The sequence below is a fragment of the Triticum urartu genome, chromosome 3 (genome assembly GCF_003073215.2).
Source record: "Triticum urartu cultivar G1812 chromosome 3, Tu2.1, whole genome shotgun sequence".
NCBI lineage: Eukaryota > Viridiplantae > Streptophyta > Magnoliopsida > Poales > Poaceae > Triticum > Triticum urartu.
The window spans coordinates 630572907-630591459 of record NC_053024.1 but is presented as its reverse complement, the minus strand read 5'-3'; the positions used below and the strand labels follow the sequence as shown (position 1 = coordinate 630591459).

General features: G+C 45.7%; 1 protein-coding gene across 3 annotated transcripts; it reads left to right on the top strand.

The window, feature by feature from the left end:
- The first annotated feature begins 762 nt into the window (after positions 1–762).
- Positions 763–2780, top strand: LOC125548910. Of its 3 annotated transcripts, XM_048712431.1 has the most exons (3): positions 763–1000; positions 1168–1316; positions 1457–2490. In XM_048712431.1, exons 1-3 carry the CDS (start codon positions 764–766, stop codon positions 1548–1550), a joined length of 480 nt encoding a protein of 159 aa, XP_048568388.1. In that variant the 5' UTR covers position 763; the 3' UTR covers positions 1551–2490. The 3 variants fall into 3 exon arrangements, 2 of the variants coding, with proteins under 2 accessions (XP_048568388.1, XP_048568389.1); XR_007301195.1 differs by lacking the exon at positions 1168–1316 and having other exon boundaries at positions 1457–2527; XM_048712432.1 differs by lacking the exons at positions 1168–1316; positions 1457–2490 and adding an exon at positions 2542–2780.
- Positions 2781–18553: the final 15773 nt, after the last annotated feature.

Genomic DNA, 18553 nt, shown 5'->3' with positions numbered 1-18553 from the left:
TTGAAAGAAGTGGGATCATACTTCTCTTGTTGAGGAACAAACTTCGTCTTGGGGTATTGATCTTCTTCCCATTCAACTCCATTGGCATTGAACTTTCATTCAAAACCAACACCTTGATTCTTCCGGTGCCTTCCTTGCTTGCGTACAATTTCCTCGAATTGCATACTTCCGGCAAGGCTCTTGTAAACTCCTTTCTCTATAATTCCCTTCAATAAGCTATTTTCTTGCTCAAGTGTAACTTTGCTAAGAGAATCATTAGTGGAATCAAGAGAACTACTAGAAGCAACAATATTGGATTTAGCATGATCATTGTTACTACTAGAGGAAGAATCTTTCTTGTTCTTGTTACTAGACTTGATTTGAGGCATGTAAGTGGATAAGAGTAAACGCTTGGCAATGTAAGAAGAACTTTTCTTACGAAGATCATCATTGATTGCTTTTAAGAACTCATGCTCTTTCTCAAGGTTGAGCTTTTCAAAGCGTAATTTCTCATGTGTCCTTAAAAGTTCTCGATGATCTCCTAAGATAGTTTCATGAGCTAACTTAAGAGTGTTTAGTTCTTTAGTTAGAGACTCAATCTTCTCCTTATCATTGTCATTCGCTTTATCTTGATTAGCATGGTTAATTGACGTTTCATCATAGTATTCATCACTAGAGTTGTCAACAAGTAAATCATCATCACCTAACAAGTCATCTTCATCATTCTAATTTAAGTGACTAGTAGAGAAAACGTTTCGTTCTTACAAAAAGATTGGAAGTGACGATGAGGAAGGCTGGGGCGTGGCCTCCCGGGCGGATCCATGACATCTGCGGCTCCTGGGCAGAAAGAAGATTGGAAGTGAGGGAGAGAAGAAGGGAGAAAGGAGGGAAGGTGTGGCGTCCTAGCCAGGAGCTCGCCAGAGCGGGGCGACGGTGGACGGGCGCAGGAGATGGAGGGATTTGGAGCCGGCCGGTCGAGCGACACCAACCAGGCCACAGGTGGCGTAGACTTGACCATCAGGTAATTAATCGATTCATCTCCCCTCTTTTCCTACTTCCCCTCGACATGGCCCTCAATCGCCATGTTCTCCAGCTGCAGAAATCACTCATTCTTCATGTTCTTGAGTCGCAGAAACCATGGGTCAGCCAAGTTTTCTGATATATTGCTATTATGCTGTCAAATTGCAGGGGACTATCAAATTTTGTAATATTCATATGCTATTATGCTGTCAAATTCCATCGGTCTACATATTCCATGTGCAAAGTAAAGAAATTCAGATGTTGCCGCTTGCAAACAAGCAAAAGCACGACCAGTCATCTGCAGAATTAATCTACATGTAAATAAGATTTCTCTTCCGACCATCTTTCAAAGATAAAATCGTACGACAAATGAATCAGTTTTAACTAATACAAGTACACACCACATTCAGCTCGACAATTGGTCATCTGCCTCCCATTTTTTCTTTTATGTTTCCAGTTCAATCAAGTCAAGACATCACAGGTCTACAACGCCATTTTTCATCACATTCATAGCAAGCTTGCAAGTTCCTTCTATTCACAACAGTACCTAGCACATACACAAGTTTGTTGGCCACCGGAGTTGCTGCACTCGTGGTTGTCGGAGTCTGCCACCATGATCATGCTCCACATGAATGTGGTCTTCTAGTCAGTGCGACGCCCATGTGGTTGTCCTCTAGCAGAGCCACGTTGACTGACCGTGGGAGCCAGAATCTTGGTGTGTGGCCGACGGCCGTGCTGCCTGTCGTTGTCTTGGTGTCGCTGGCTGTTAGGACACCTATTTATGCTTCCTTCTGGATGAACAAGGGAGATGGACGTGTCAGTAGAATTTGATCTGATTGATTGATCGGTTTCTTTTGATGGCTTTTTGTGACATGTCTGTTATGTTTCAGAATCTTTTTGAAACTGAAATTTGAAAAGAGCATGAGTTTGACAGGATTTTATATATCCTTCAGTTGCTTACTGTAACATGTACCTTCTGATAGCTTGATGTAGGTAGAATCATACTGACTTCCTGTAATTTTGTCATCACAAAAATGTTCTATTTGTTTGGTTTGATGTATCGTGATGACCATCAGAAACCACCTATATATGTTGTTCGTACTGTTAAATTCAGTTACCCCGAGGAAGTAATGTGTTATACGCCTGACACATGTTTGAGAATTAACTTGCTTCAAGATCTGGTTCACCTCAAATCTCTTTTCCAAATATCAATGGGCTGCCGTTTTTGGAAATTTTGATCAAAACTCCAGAAAAATGTATGATGTACCTTTTTTATTTTGGACTATCAGTATGCAAACTCCAAAATTGGAGTATTAGTATGCAAACTCCAGAAAGTTTCTGTGGTCCTGATACACACATCATGAAGTTGGTAACTGTTGTGGTATTTATATTCAGATTTGACAGGAATAGAAACTGAACCTATTAAATAGTTATGTTAAGCTAGATTGGTTATATAACTCTTCATGCATTCATTTTCCGAATTGTTGTTTAAACAATGTGAGTATGAGATGTTTAACGTCTATTTTTTTATCGTGATTGCAGAAAATTGACCACAACTATGAGCCAACTACCATTCAAGATTTTGATAACCGGCCTTAACAAAAAACGTTCTGAATTGAGTGTTTTGGATTCAGATAAACTGATAGATGGTGATAAATTTCCACCAACTATTTCAACATCATCTCTGGTTTCTGAATGTTCTGAAATGAGGGGTTGTAGGATCGAAAGTATGTCTAGAGGGGGGTGATTAGACTACTTGACCAAATAAAAATCTAGCCTTTTCCGAATTTTAGTTCTTGGCAGATTTTAGCAACTTTGCACAAGTCAAGCAATCAACCTACACATGCAATTCTAAGAGTATAGCAGCGTAATGTAAAACAATTGCATATGAAGGTAAAGAGAGGAGTTTAAGGGAGCAAACGCAATGTTGACACGGAGATTTTTTATCCATGGTTCCGATAGGTGGTGCTATCGTACATCCACGTTGATGGAGACTTCAACCCACGAAGGGTAACGGTTGCGCGAGTCCACAGAGGGCTCTACCCACGAAGGGTCCACGAAGAAGCAACCTTGTTTATCCCACCATGGTCGTCGCCCACGAAGGACTTGCCTCACTAGGGTAGATCTTCATGAAGTAGGCGATCTCCTTGCCCTTACAAACTCCTTGGTTCAACTCCACAATCTTGACTGAGGCTCCCAAGCGACACCTAGCCAATCTAGGAGACACCACTCTCCAAGAAGTAACAAATGGTGTGTTGATGATGAACTCCTTGCTCTTGTGCTTCAAATGATTGTCTACCCAACACTCAACTCTCTCTCACAGGATTTGGATTTGGTGGAAAGAAGATTTGAGTGGAAAGCAACTTGGGGAAGGCTAGAGATCAAGATTTATGTGGTTGGATATCTTGACCTCAACACAAGTGTAGGTGGTTCTCTCTCAGAAAATATGTGTTGGAAGTGTAGGCATGTTCTGATGGCTCTCTCCACGAGTGAAGAGTGGGTGGAGGGGTATGTATAGCCTCCACACAAAATCTAACCATTACACACAAATCACCAAACTTGGTGGGACCGAATCATGAAATGCGGTCAGACCGATTTAGTTCAAAATGTGATCGTTAGGATTCTCGGTGGGACCGACTGTCAACTTGGTAGGACCGATATCATTAGGGTTAGGGCATAACGTAATCTCGGTGAGACCGATTACACAAACTCGGTGGGACCGATTTTGGTAATAGACAAACAGAGAGTTGGTCAGGCAAACACGGTGGGACCGATTCGCTCATCCCTACGTACCCCCAAACGATCAGAGACGGAGCCAAAAACCTAATTCCACCGCCGCAACCTTCTGTACCCATGAGATCCCATCTTGGGGCCTGTTCCGAAGCTCCGGCAGAGAGGGCATCCACCACGGAGGGCTTCTACATCATCACAGCCCCTTCGATGAAGTGTGAGTAGTTTACCCCAGATCTTCAGGTCCATAGTTAGTAGCTAGATGGCTTCTTCTCTCTTTTTGGATCTCAATACAATGTTCTCCCCCTCTCTCGTGGAGATCTATTCGATGTAATTTTCTTTTTGCGGTGTGTTTGTTCAGACCGATGAATTGTGAGTTTATGATCAAGATTATCTATGAACAATATTTGAATCTTCTCTGAATTCTTTTATGTATGATTGGTTATCTTTGCAAGTCTCTTCGAATTATCAGTTTGGATTGGCCTACTAGATTGGTTTTTCTTGCAATGGGAGAAGTGCTTAGCTTTGGTTTCAATCTTGCGGTGTCCTTTCCCAGTGACAGTAGGGGCAGCAAGGCATGTATTGTATTGTTGCCATCGAGGATAACAAGATGGGGTTTTTATCATATTGCATGAAACTATCCCTCTACATCATGTCATCTTGCTTAAGGCATTACTCTGCTTTCTTGAACTTAATACTCTAGATGCATGCTGGATAGCAGTCGATGAGTGGAGTGATAGTAGAAGATGCAGGCAGGAGTCGGTCTACTTGTCTCGGATGTGATGCCTATATACATGATCATACCTAGATATTCTCATAACTATGCTCAATTCTGTCAATTGCTCAATAGTAATTTGTTCACCTACCGTAAAATACTTATGCTCTTGAGAGAAGCCACTAGTGAAATCTATGGCCCCCGGGTCTATCTTTATCATATTAATCTTCCATCACTTTATTATTACTTTGCTTTTTTACTTTGCCTTTTATTTTACTTTGCATCTTTATACCAAAAATACCAAAAATATTATCTATCATCTCTATCAGATCTCACTCTCGTAAGTCACCGTGAAGGGATTGACAATCCCTATTTGCGTTGGTTGCGAGGAGTTATTTGCTTTGTGTAGGTACGAGGGACTCGCGCGTATCCTCCTACTAGATTGATACCTTGGTTCTCAAAAACTGAGGGAAATACTTACGCTACTTTGCTGCATCATCCTTTCCTCTTCGGGGAAATCCAAAGCAGTGCTCAAGAGGTAGCAACTGCTTCACAGCGTCAATACGCGGCACCGCGTCAACAAGCCTTTGCACCAAACCGAAGTAGCTATTCGGAACAGGCTCGGTTGGCCACAACCAGATTATGATGTTCTTCATGGCAGCGCCGGATATCCTATGAAGCTCGACCCATTGGGACATCTGTTCATTCAGCAACAGAGGGCGCTTTGATGCGCCAAACTGTGACCAGAAAAGCTTCTCCGTTGCTTACCCCTCTTGCGCTTGACCATACTGCCCCGCATCGGAAGAACTCTTCGACAAGTCTAAAAACTCGTCCGGAGAACTCCACACTCGGTCAAGCTGAGCATAGTTCGGATCACCGAACTTAGTCTGTAGCAGAAAGGGTCTACCAGCCGCAATCTCCCTAGCTTGCCGGATCACCTCACGGGCTGCTCTGGATTCCGACCGCGCTTCTCTCGCCTCTTGTAAGGCCTTGTCTAGTTCAGCCATTTTGGCTTTATTCTCCTTCTCCAGAATTTCGTAGGGGCCAGTAGCATTCTTTAGTTCAAGCGCCATCAGGGATATCTTCTCCTCGTCTTGGCATCGTGCAGCTTGTTCGGCTTTTAACTCAGCCGATGCCTTTTCGGCAGCCGCATTTCTACACCGGGCCTGCTCCTTGGCCCGGGCCAGCTCCGCTCGAAGAACTTCAACGGCGGCAGTACCATCTACTGCCATGCATATTCCAGCATATAAATCTTAGCATCATGCTTATACCATAAAAATGTATGGGGATTTCCCCGAATACATACCTTGCGACTCGTCAAGACGCATATTTATTAACGCAAGGTCATCCCCTACTACATCAAGCTTTCGCTGCAGCTCGGCAATATCCATAGTCCGGGAAGTAGCCAAGGGGGAAGCAGCCCGTGTTCAAGTTCATCAGATTAGCCCTTGAGTAATTATTTTTTATCCTCCATTCGCTTCCCAGTGGAAGCCGACCCGAGTCTCAGGGGCTACTACCTATACACAGGTGCGTCTTTGCAAATGAAACATAGCGGAAACATTATATCACAAACCTCGAAGCCTTTTAGCAGGCTCATGAATGCTTCATTCAATCCACTCTTCGCGGACAAAATCTTCTCAACCACTGTACCCATTAAGGTACGCTGTTCCCCTAAGACTGATGCTTTTCGCAATAGGTCACGCAATATATCTGGAGCCTCCGAGACTCCGGAAGCAGCTCTAAGAGCACAACCATCCTTTGGAGGAATCCGTTCTCCCATCTCCAGACTCACCGTCAGCCGCAAGCCAGACAGTCTAGGGCCTTTATTATCGGCATCCCGGACGGGCGAAGATCCACCTTCGGGTACTGCCTCTTTTATCCCCAGTGTGGCTTGTTGATCAAGAAAAACCCTCCGCAATGACACTTCAGAGTCATCCGCCTTATTGGGCGAGGAGGTTGGGGGAGGCGTCTCGCTCTCCATCATCTCTGGGAGGAGACCTCCCGAAGAATAGGATTGCCCAAAAAAACTTTGTGCCGAGCTGTAAAAATGCACGGACACATTACGTATATCTTCGGTAAACGGCGAAGGAGCGGGATGCTATTCAAGTGCCCCAGATTCATTTATGGTTTGGTTGAAGGCTTGTCCTTATGTTGGAGCTGTACAACGGTGTCACTTTCCAAACCCAAGCCGCTCAACGGTGGCATCTTGCCCCTCCTGGGAGACCGCCCCTCCCCACCTTCGGAGGCGGCCCTTTTCCTCCTGCTTGGAGAAGGGATACTGGGTCCTCTTTCGCCTCTGTCTTCAGGCGAGGAAAGGTCGATTTCTCCGGACTCAGTATCCGGCTTACCTCCGGGACAAAGGTCCTCTCGGGTTTTATCGCTCTCCTCTTTACCCTCCCTTGCCGGCGCCTGGTATGGTGCCGAGGCCAGCATCCTTGTTAACATAGGATTCACCGAGTCTTCGGGAAGGGGAGCCGGACACCTAATCTGTTCCACTTTCTTTATCCAGCCCTGAAAAGGATGATTCAGTCAGTGTATTACCACTGGGTGTTTAACTATGAGGTGTTCAGCGAACGGGAACTTACCGGGGTGTCCGGATGGTTACACTCTAGGCTAATATCTTCGGTGGTGTCCGTCCATTGCTTTCGTTTCTCGAAAAATAATCTCCACATTCCTTCGTGCGTAGTGCCGAAGAAGTGCTGAAGAGTCCGCAACCCTTCTCGGTTGAACTCCCACATGCGGAGAGGCCGTCATTGACAGGCAGGGTCCGGAGGACCAACATTACTTGAACAACATTAACGATATTGATGTTCCTCTCAATGAGGCTTCGGATGCGACTTTGCAAAGCTCGCACCTTGTCCGTTGATCCCCAGTCCATCCCCTTATTAATCCATGATGCAAGCTAAATTGGGGGGCTAGATCGAAATGTGGGCGCAGCTGCCCACTTGGAACCACGGGGCTCGGTGATGTAAAACCACCCCTGCTACCATAAATCGGAAGATTTGGCAAAGGATCCGTTCAGCCAAACAGCACTAGCGAGCTTGCTCACTATGGCACCACCACACTCTGCCTGCTGCCCCTCTATTACTTGCAGCTTCACATCGAAGGTCTTGAGCCACAAGCCAAAGTGCGGAGGAGTTCGGAGGAAGGCTTCACACGTGACGATAAACGCCGAGATAAGAAGAATGGAGTTCGGGGCCAGATCGTGAAAATCTAGCCCATAATAGAACATGAGCCCTCGGACAAAGGGATTAAGTGCAAACCCTAGCCCGCGGAGGAAGTGGGACATGAATACAACCCTCTCACTGGATCTGGGGGTGGGAATAACCTGCCCCTCGGTAGGAAGCCGATGAAGGATTTCTGCGGTCAGGTACCTCGCCGCCCGAAGCCTTGCAATATCTCCCTCTGTGACAGAAGAAGCCACCCACCGTCATTGACAGTTGGATCCGAACAGGATTGGAGCTTGTGGCGATCGAAACCCGGGTGCTGGAACTCGAGGTAGCGAGGTTTGAGGAGTAAGCAAGCGTGAAAGAAAAGGACATGTTTGTACCCCTATATAAAGGCCGCGAATATCGAATGTCCCCTCCTGGGCCTCAAAACTTGCCTGTGCCCAAGGAGTTGTACCCAGGTGACGGTTGGGTTACCCACGTCCAGGTTGATAAGAATCCTTTAAAAGAGGGACACAATCTCCGCTTGGATAAGACATGCAAGTAGAACCACGTCTCGAAACATGGGACGGCGGGCTAGCCAACGGTTCAAAAATAATGACCGGGCAGGCGTGGTGTCATAAAGTTGTCAGTGGATTGGACTCCTGGAATATTATATCCTCTGCAGGTTGTGTATACATGTCCGGATACTATGATCGCGTCCGAAGACTATCTTGGAGTTAAGACAATCTGCGTGCCGGACTCCTCGTCATTGAAGCCAGGTTTAGGGGCTACTGAGGGAGTCCTGGATTAAGGGGTCCTCGGGCGTCCGGCCTATTAACCATGGGCCGGGCTGGTGGGCTGTGAAGACATGAAGTCTGAAGACTATACCCGTGTCCAGATAGAACTCTCCTTGGCGTGGAAGGCAAGCTAGGCAACTAACTATGAAGATTCCTTCTTATGTAACAGACTCTATGTAAACCTAGATCCCTCCAGTGTCTATATAAACCGGAGGGCGTAGTCCGGAAAGGATATACTCATTACCATAGTCATACATGCATGGCCTTTAGGGTTTGGCCATTACGATCTCGTGGTAGATCAACTCTTGTAATACTCACATTCATCAAGATCAATCAAGCAGGAAGTAGGGTATTACCTCCAAAGAGAGGGTCCAAACCTGGGTAAACATCGTGTCCCCCGTCTCCGGTTACCCTCGACCTTAGACGCACAGTTCGGGACCCCCTACCCGAGATCCGCCGGTTTTGACACCGACAACGACCACTCCGGTGATGACTCAACAACGACGGACAGCTGGTTAGTCATCTATACCCATTTATGTGTCAAATAGATCATAGGGTTTCTCTGGTTACTCCTGCCTCCCCTTTCTGGAATAGAAATCATGTGGTTATATTCTCCCAATCCATGAAATCTGAGTAAGTTTTGTTAGATCCGTGTAGTGTATTGATTGTTTGAATGGTACAAGTGATAAGTGATTAGTTGTTTGATCTATGCAAATGATTTCTGCTAGTAATGAGACTAGGGTTAGTGTTCGTGCTAATAATTCCTAGCCAGGACTTGACAATTGATTTTGAATGACCTACATATGTTTGTGCCATTATTTTCTTCAAGATTGGTCTGTACATAGACGACTATGCTTAAAAATCGAACCATAATCTCTGGATATGTATAAATAAATAGCCATAAATTCCTAATCCTACTTCACGGCACGTAATCAGTGATTTGATGCTACATTTGTTTTACTATTTGTATAGGTGCTGTCTGACGATGTGGACTGCGAGGATGAAGATGCCCAGAGGAGGTACAAGAGGCGAATCCTGAGGCAGCTTTATGCGGGAATTTATAACAGACGTATTAGGACCTGGAACGACGGCTATGGATGCCCATTTTGCAACCACAAGCTTCATGACGCGTATCTAAGTGTCCTGGCACATGCAAGAGGATGGGCCATTGGCTCCTTCAAGCAGAAGTATTCTCGCAGGGTGGCGCACGACGCGTATGCCGAGTACCTGGAGACGCTTCAGGATCGTGCCGGCTGCATGTGAGATGAGATGTGGGATGGATCGAACTATGCATGCTTGAGTATGCTTAATGACGGTTGAACTATGTATTTATGGTTGAACTATGCTTATGTACGTGTACGCTTATTATCTATGTCTGAGTATGTTAAATATTTGGTCAAAATTTGGTAAAAAATTCAAAGGGGGTCCAATAAACCAGGAAACGGAGGTAGTACGTTGTCGGTGTACAAAACTAGGGGAACATTTTTTACCCCTTTACCCGTGCACGGGCAGTCAGAGCCGCGCCCGCGACCACACCAAGCAGAGCAAGGGAGGTGAGCCAAGGTAAGACCGAAGCCCAAGATGGCTAGAGCAACGCCAAGGCCAAGGCCACAAAGAGCAAAGGGACGAAGAAGGTTCCCCCGGCAGGAGGCCCTTGCTAGGGGCAGCCTCGGCAGCCCCGGCAAGAACCTTGCTGGGGCAGCTCGCCCCACACCAACGGAGTGAGCCACCCTTGAGCCCACGATCCCCAACGCCATCATCTGCGTGGAGCCAGGGCTCGGGAAGGCACCTCCAAAGTGGCATGCAGATCTTTGTGAAGACATATCCAAGAATAGACGAGGATTAGAAACGACGAACCCCGGCAAGACCCTTGCCGGGGACAACGGCATACCATGGCAAGACCCTTGCCGAGGTCGCCTGTGCGCCACGGCAAGACCCTTGCCGGGCCAACCGGCAAGGTCCACGCCAAGCGTACCAGCAGGGCCACCGTCAGGCTCGCACCAGCCTCACGTCGGGGGAGCCGGTCTCACGTAAGCGTATGCGTAAGGTTGGTCTGGGTCGTCTCGTCCAACAATGCCGCCGAACCAAAGTATGACATGCTGGTAGGCAGTATGACTTATATCGCCCACAACTCACTTGTGTTCTACTCGTGCATATAACATCAACATAAATAACCTAGGCTCGGATACCACTGTTGGGTTTCGTAGTAATTTCAAAAAAATTCCTACGCACACGCAAGATCATGTGATGCATAGCAACGAAAGAGGATAGTGTTGTCTACGTACCCAATGCAGACCGACTGCGGAAGCGCTGACACAACATAGAGGAAGTAGTCGTACGTCTTCACGATCCAACCGATCAAGCACCGAAACTACGGCACCTCCGAGTTCGAGCACACGTTCAGCTCGATGACGATCCCCGGACTCCGATCCAGCAAAGTTTCGGGGAAGAGTTCCATCAGCACGACGGCGTGGTGACGATCTTGATGCACTACAGCAGCAGGGCTTCGCCCAAACTCCGCTACAGTATTATCGAGGACTATGGTGGCAGCGGGCACCGCACACGGCTAAGGAATAGATCACGTGGATCAACTTGTGTGTTTCTGGGGTGCCTCTACCTCAGTATATAAAGGAGCCAAAGGGGAGGGGGGCCGCCGGCAAGGAGGAGGGCGCTGGAGGAGTCCTACTCCTTCCGGGAGTAGGACTCCCCGCCAATCCTAGTTGGACTAGGATTCCCCGAGGGGGAAAGAGGGAGAGGGGGGCCGGCCACCTCTCCTAGTCCTAATAGGACTAGGGGAGGGGGGAGGCACGCAGCCACCTTGGGCTGCCCCTTTCTCCTTTCCACTAAAGCCCATTAAGGCCCATATGGCTCCCGGGGGGTTCCCGTAACCTCCCGGTACTCCGGTAAAATCCCGATTTCACCTGGAACACTTCCGATGTCCAAATATAGGCTTCCAATATATCAATATTTATGTCTCGACCATTTTGAGACTCCTCGTCATGTCCGTGATCACATCCAGGACTCCGAACAACCTTCGGTACATCAAAATGCATAAACTCATAATATAACTGTCATCGTAACCTTAAGCATGCGGACCCTACGGGTTCGAGAACAATGTAGACATGACCGAGACACGTCTCCGGTCAATAACCAATAGCGGGACCTGGATGCCCATATTGGCTCCTACATATTCTACGAAGATCTTTATCGGTCAGACCGCATAACAACATACGTTGTTCCCTTTGTCATCGGTATGTTACTTGCCCGAGATTCGATCGTCGGTATTCCAATACCTAGTTCAATCTCGTTACCGGCAAGTCTCTTTACTCGTTCTGTAATACATCATCCCGCAACTAAATCATTTAGTTGCAATGCTCGCAAGGCTTAAGTGATGTGCATTACCGAGAGGGCCCAGAGATACCTCTCCGACAATTGGAGTGACAAATCCTAATCTCGAAATACGCCAACCCAACATCTACCTTTGGAGACACCTGTAATGCTCCTTTATAATCACCCAGTTACGTTGTGACGTTTGGTAGCACCCAAAGTGTTCCTCCGGCAAACGGGAGTTGCATAATCTCATAGTCATAGGAACATGTATAAGTCATGAAGAAAGCAATAGCAACATACTAAACGATCGGGTGCTAAGCTAATGGAATGGGTCATGTCAATCAGATCATTCAACTAATGATGTGGCCTCGTTAATCAAATAACAACTCTTTGTTCATGGTTAGGAAACATAACCATCTTTGATTAACGAGCTAGTCAAGTAGAGGCATACTAGTGACACCCTGTTTGTCTATGTATTCACACATGTATTATGTTTCCGGTTAATACAATTCTAGCATGAATAATAAACATTTATCATGATATAAGGAAATAAATAATAACTTTATTATTGCCTCTAGGGCATATTTCCTTCAGTCTCCCACTTGCACTAGAGTCAATAATCTATATTACACTGTAATGATTCTAACACCCATGGAGCTTTGGTGCTGATCATGTTTTGCTCGTGGAAGAGGCTTAGTCAACGGGTCTGCAATATTCAGATCCGTATGTATCTTGCAAATCTCTATGTCTCCCACCTGGACTAGATCCCGGATGGAATTGAAGCGTCTCTTGATGTGCTTGGTTCTCTTGTGAAATCTGGATTCCTTTGCCTAGGCAATTGCACCAGTATTGTCACAAAAGATTTCATTGGACCCGATGCACTAGGTATGACACCTAGATCGGATATGAACTCCTTCATCCAGACTCCTTCGTTTGCTGCTTCCGAAGCAGCTATGTACTTCGCTTCACATGTAGATCCCGCTACGACGCTTTGTTTAGAACTGCACCAACTGACAGCTCCACCGTTTAATGTAAACACGTATCCGGTTTGCGATTTAGAATCGTCCGGATCAGTGTCAAAGCTTGCATCAACGTAACCTTTTACGACGAGCTCTTTGTCACCTCCATATACGAGAAGCATATCCTTAGTCCTTTTCAGGTATTTCAGGATGTTCTTGACCGCTGTCCAGTGATCCACTCCTGGATTACTTTGGTATCTCCCTGCTAGACTTATAGCAAGGCACACATCAGGTCTGGTACACAGCATTGCATACATGATAGATCCTATCGCTGATGCATAGGGAACATCTCTCATATTCTCTCTATCTTCTGCAGTGGTCGGGCATTGAGTCTTTACTCAATTTCACACCTTGCAACACAGGCAAGAATCCTTTCTTTGCTTGATCCATTTTGAACTTCTTCAAATTTTTTGTCAAGGTATGCTGTTTGTGAAAGTCCAATTAAGCGTCTTGATCTATCTCTATAGATCTTAATGCCTAATATGTAAGCAGCTTCACCGAGGTCTTTCATTGAAAAACTCTTATTCAAGTATCCCTTTATGCTATCCAGAAATTCTATATCATTTCCAATTAACAATATGTCATCCACATATAATATCAGAAATGCTACAGAGCTCCCACTCTCTTTCTTATAAATACAGGCTTCTCCAAAAGTCTGCATAAAACCAAATGCTTTGATCACACTATCAAAACGTTTATTCCAACTCCGAGAGGCTTGCACCAGTCCATAAATGGATCGCTGGAGCTTGCACACTTTGCTAGCTCCCTTTGGATCGACAAAACCTTCTGGTTGCATCATATACAACTCTTCTTCCAGAAATCCATTCAGGAATGCAGTTTTGACATCCATCTGCCAAATTTCATAATCATAAAATGCGGCAATTGCTAACATGATTCGGACAGACTTAAGCATCGCTACGGGTGAGAAGGTCTCATCGTAGTCAATCCCTTGAACTTGCCGAAAACCTTTCGCGACAAGTCGAGCTTTGTAGACAGTAATATTACTGTCAGCGTCAGTCTTCTTCTTGAAGATCCATTTATTCTCAATTGCTTGCCGATCATCGGGCAAGTCAACCAAAGTCCACACTTTGTTCTCATACATGGATCCCATCTCAGATTTCATGGCTTCAAGCCACTTTGCGGAATCTGGGCTCACCATCGCTTCTTCATAGTTCGTAGGTTCATCATGATCTAGTAGCATGACTTCCAGAACGGGATTACCGTACCACTCTGGTGTGGATCTTACTCTGGTTGATCTACGAGGTTCAGTAGTATCTTTTCTGAAGTTTCATGATCGTCATCATTAGCTTCCTCACTAACTGGTGTAGGTGTCATAGAAACAGTTTTCTGTGATGTACTACTTTCCAATAAGGGAGTAGGTACAGTTACCTCGTCAAGTTCTACTTTCCTCCCACTCACTTCTTTCGAGAGAAACTCCTTCTCTAGAAAGTTTCCGAATTTAGCAACAAATGTCTTGCCTTCGGATCTGTGATAGAAGGTGTATCCAATAGTTTCCTTTGGATATCCTATGAAGACACATTTCTCCGATTTGGGTTCGAGCTTATCAGGTTGAAGCTTTTTCACATAAGCATCGCTGCCCCAAACTTTCAGAAACGACAACTTTGGTTTCTTGCCAAACCACAGTTCATTAGGCGTCGTCTCAACGGATTTTGATGGTGCCCTATTTAACGTGAATGCGGCCGTCTCTAGAGCGTATCCCCAAAAAAATAGCGGTAAATCAGTAAGAGACATCATAGATCACACCATATCCAGTAAAGTACGATTACGACGTTCGGACACACCATTACACTGAGGTGTTCCGGGTGGCGTGATTTGCGAAACTATTCCACAATTTTTCAAATGTACACCAAACTCGTAACTCAAATATTCTCCTCCACGATCAGATCGTAGAAACTTTATTTTCTTGTTACGATGATTTTCAACTTCACTCTGAAATTCTTTGAACTTTTCAAATGTTTCAGACTTATGTTTCATTAAGTAGATATACCCATATCTGCTTAAATCATCTGTGAAGGTGAGAAAATAACGATATCCGCCACGAGCCTCAATATTCATCGGACCACATACATCTGTATGTATGATTTCCAACAAATCTGTTGCTCTCTCCACAGTATGGGAGAACGGCGTTTTGGTCATCTTGCCTATGAGGCACGGTTCGCAAGTACCAAGTGATTCATAATCAAGTGGTTCCAAAAGTCCATCAGAATGGAGTTTCTTCATGCGCTTTACACCGATATGACCTAAACGGCAGTGCCACAAATAAGTCGCACTATCATTATCAACTCTGCATCTTTTGGCTTCAACATTATGAATATGTGTGTTACTACTATCGAGATCCAACAAGAATAGACCACTCTTCAAGGGTGCATGACCATAAAAGATATTACTCATATAAATAGAACAACTATTATTCTCTGATTAAAATGAATAACCGTCTCGCATTAAACAAGATCCAGATATAATGTTCATGCTTAACACTGGCACCAAATAACAATTATTTAGTTCTAATACTAATCCCGAAGGTAGATGTAGAGGTAGCGTGCCGACTGCGATCACATCGACTTTGGAACCGTTTCCCACGCGCATCGTCACCTCGTCCTTAACCAATCTTCGCTTGATCCGTAGTCCCTGTTTTGAGTTGCAAATATTAGCAACAGAACCAGTATCAAATACCCAGGTGCTACTGCGAGCATTAGTAAGGTACACATCAATAACATGTATATCACATATACCTTTGTTCTCCTTGCCATCCTTCTTATCCGCCAAATACTTGGGGCAGTTCCGCTTCCAGTGACCAGTCTGCTTGCAATAGAAGCACTCAGTTTCAGGCTTAGGTCCAGGTTTGGGTTTCTTCTCTTGAGTAGCAACTTGCTTGCCGCTCTCTTTGAAGTTCCCCTTCTTCTTCCCTTTGCCCTTTTTCTTGAAACTAGTGGTCTTGTTGACCATCAACACTTGATGCTCCTTCTTGATTTCTACCTCCGCAGCTTTCAGCATCACGAAGAGCTCGGGAATAGTCTTGTTCATCCCTTGCATATTATAGTTCATCACGAAGCTCTTGTAGCTTGGTGGCAGTGATTAAAGAATTCTGTCAATGACGCTATCATCTGGAAGATGAACTCCCAATTGAATCAAGTGATTATTATACCCAGACATTTTGATTATATGCTCACTGACAGAACTGTTCTCCTCCATCTTGCAGCTATAGAACTTATTGGAGACTTCATATCTCTCAATCTGGGCATTTGCTTGAAATATTAACTTCAACTCCTGAAACATCTCATATGCTCCATGATGTTCAAAACGTCGTTGAAGTCCCGATTCTAAGCTGTAAAGCATGGCACACTGAACTATCGAGTAGTCATTAGCTTTGCTCTGCCAGACGTTCATAACATCCGGCGTTGCTCCTGCAGCAGGCCTGGCACCCAGCGGTGCTTCCAGGACGTAATTCTTCTGTGCAGCAATGAGGATAATCCTCAAGTTACGGACCCAGTCCGTGTAATTGCTACCATCATCTTTCAACTTTGCTTTCTCAAGGAACGCATTAAAATTCAACGAACAACAGCACGAGCCATCTATCTACAATCAAACATAAACAAGCAAGATACTAATCAGGTACTAAGTTTCATGATAAATTTAAGTTCAGTTAATCAAGTTAATTAAAGAACTCCCACTTAGATAGACATCCCTCTAATCCTCTAAGTGATTACGTGATCCAAATCAACTAAACCATAACCGATCATCACGTGAGATGGAGTAGTTTTCAATGGTGAACATCGTTATGTTGATCATATCTACTATATGATTCACGCTCCACCTTTCGGTCTTCGTGTTCCGAGGCCATATCTGTATATGCTTGGCTCGTCAAGTATAACCTGAGTATTCCGCGTGTGCAACTGTTTTGCACCCGTTGTATTTGAACATAGAACCTATCACACCCGATCATCACGTGGTGTCTCAGCACGAAGAACTTTCGCAACGGTGCATACTCAGGGAGAACACTTCTTGATAATTTAGCGAGAGATCATCTTATAATGCTACCGTCAATCAAAGCAAGATAAGATGCATAAAAAGGATAAACATCACATGCAATCAATATAAGTGATATGATATGGCCATCATCATCTTGTGCTTGTGATCTCCATCTCCGAAGCACCGTCGTGATCACCATCATCACCGGCGTGACACCTTGATCTCCATCGTAGCATCGTTGTCGTCTCGCCAAGCTTATGCTTCCACGACTATCACTACCGCTTAGTAATAAAGTAAAGCATTACATCGCGATTTCATTGTATACAATAAAGCGACAACCATATGGCTCCTGCCAGTTGCCGATAACTCGGTTATAAACATGATCATCTCATACAATAAAATTCAGCATCATGTCTTGACCATATCACATCACAACATGCCCTGAAAAAACAAGTTAGACGTCCTCTACTTTGTTGTTGCAAGTATTACGTGGCTTCTACGGGCTTAAGCAAGAACCAATCTCACCTACGCATCAAAACCACAACGATAGTTTGTCAAATAGACTCCGTTTTAACCTTCGCAAGGACCGGGCGTAGCCACACTTGGTTCAACTAAAGTTGGAGAGACAGTCGCCCGCAAGCCACCTGTGTGCAAAGCACGTTGGGGGAACCGGTCTCACGTAAGCGTACGCGTAAGGTTGGTCCGGGTCGTCTCGTCCAACAATGCCGCCGAACCAAAGTATGACATGCTGGTAGGCAGTATGACTTATATCGCCCACAACTCACTTGTGTTCTACTCGTGCATATAACATCAACATAAATAACCTAGGCTCGGATACCACTGTTGGGTTTCGTAGTAATTTCAAAAAATTTCCTACGCACACGCAAGATCATGTGATGCATAGCAACGAGAGGGGAGAGTGTTGTCTACGTACCCAACGCAAACCGACTGCGGAAGCGCTGACACAACGTAGAGGAAGTAGTCGTACGTCTTCACGATCCAACCGATCAAGCACCGAAACTACGGCACCTCCGAGTTCGAGCACACGTTCAGCTCGATGACGATCCCCGGACTCCGATCCAGCAAAGTGTCGGGGAAGACTTCCGTCAGCACGACGGCGTTGTGACGATCTTGATGCACTACAGCAGCAGGGCTTCGCCTAAACTCCGCTACAGTATTATCGAGGACTATGGTGGCAGGGGCACCGCACACGGCTAAGGAATAGACCACGTGGATCAACTTGTGTGTTTCTGGGGTGCCTCTACCTCAGTATATAAAGGAGCCAAAGGGGAGGGGGGCCGCCGGCCAGGAGGAGGGCGCTGGAGGAGTCCTACTCCTTCCGGGAGTAGGACTCCCCCCAAATCCTAGTTGGACTAGGATTCCCCGAGGGGGAAAGAGGGAGAGGGGGGCCGGCCACCTCTCCTAGTCCTAATAGGACTAGGGGAGGGGGGAGGAACGCAGCCACCTTGGGCTGCCCCTTTCTCCTTTCCACTAAAGCCCATTAAGGCCCATATGGCTCCCGGGGGGTTCCGGTAACCTCCCGGTACTCCGGTAAAATCCCGATTTCACCTGGAACACTTCCGATGTCCAAATATAGGCTTCCAATATATCAATCTTTATGTCTCGACCATTTCGAGACTCCTCGTCATGTCCGTGATCACATCCGGGACTCCGAACAACCTTCGGTACATCAAAATGCATAAACTCATAATATAACTGTCATCGTAACCTTAAGCGTGCGGACCCTACGGGTTCGAGAACAATGTAGACATGACCGAGACACGTCTACGGTCAATAACCAATAGCGGGACCTGGATGCCCATA

Excerpts from the sequence above, each read along its gene's own strand:
- LOC125548910 (XM_048712431.1), top strand. The coding sequence starts at position 764 with ATGAGGAAGGCTGGGGCGTGGCCTCCCGGGCGGATCCATGACATCTGC. Across the intron at positions 1,001-1,167 it reads GGCGTAGACTTGACCATCAG|GGGACTATCAAATTTTGTAA; the intron begins GTAATTAATCGA and ends GTCAAATTGCAG. Across the intron at positions 1,317-1,456 it reads TCTGCAGAATTAATCTACAT|TTCAATCAAGTCAAGACATC; the intron begins GTAAATAAGATT and ends TTATGTTTCCAG.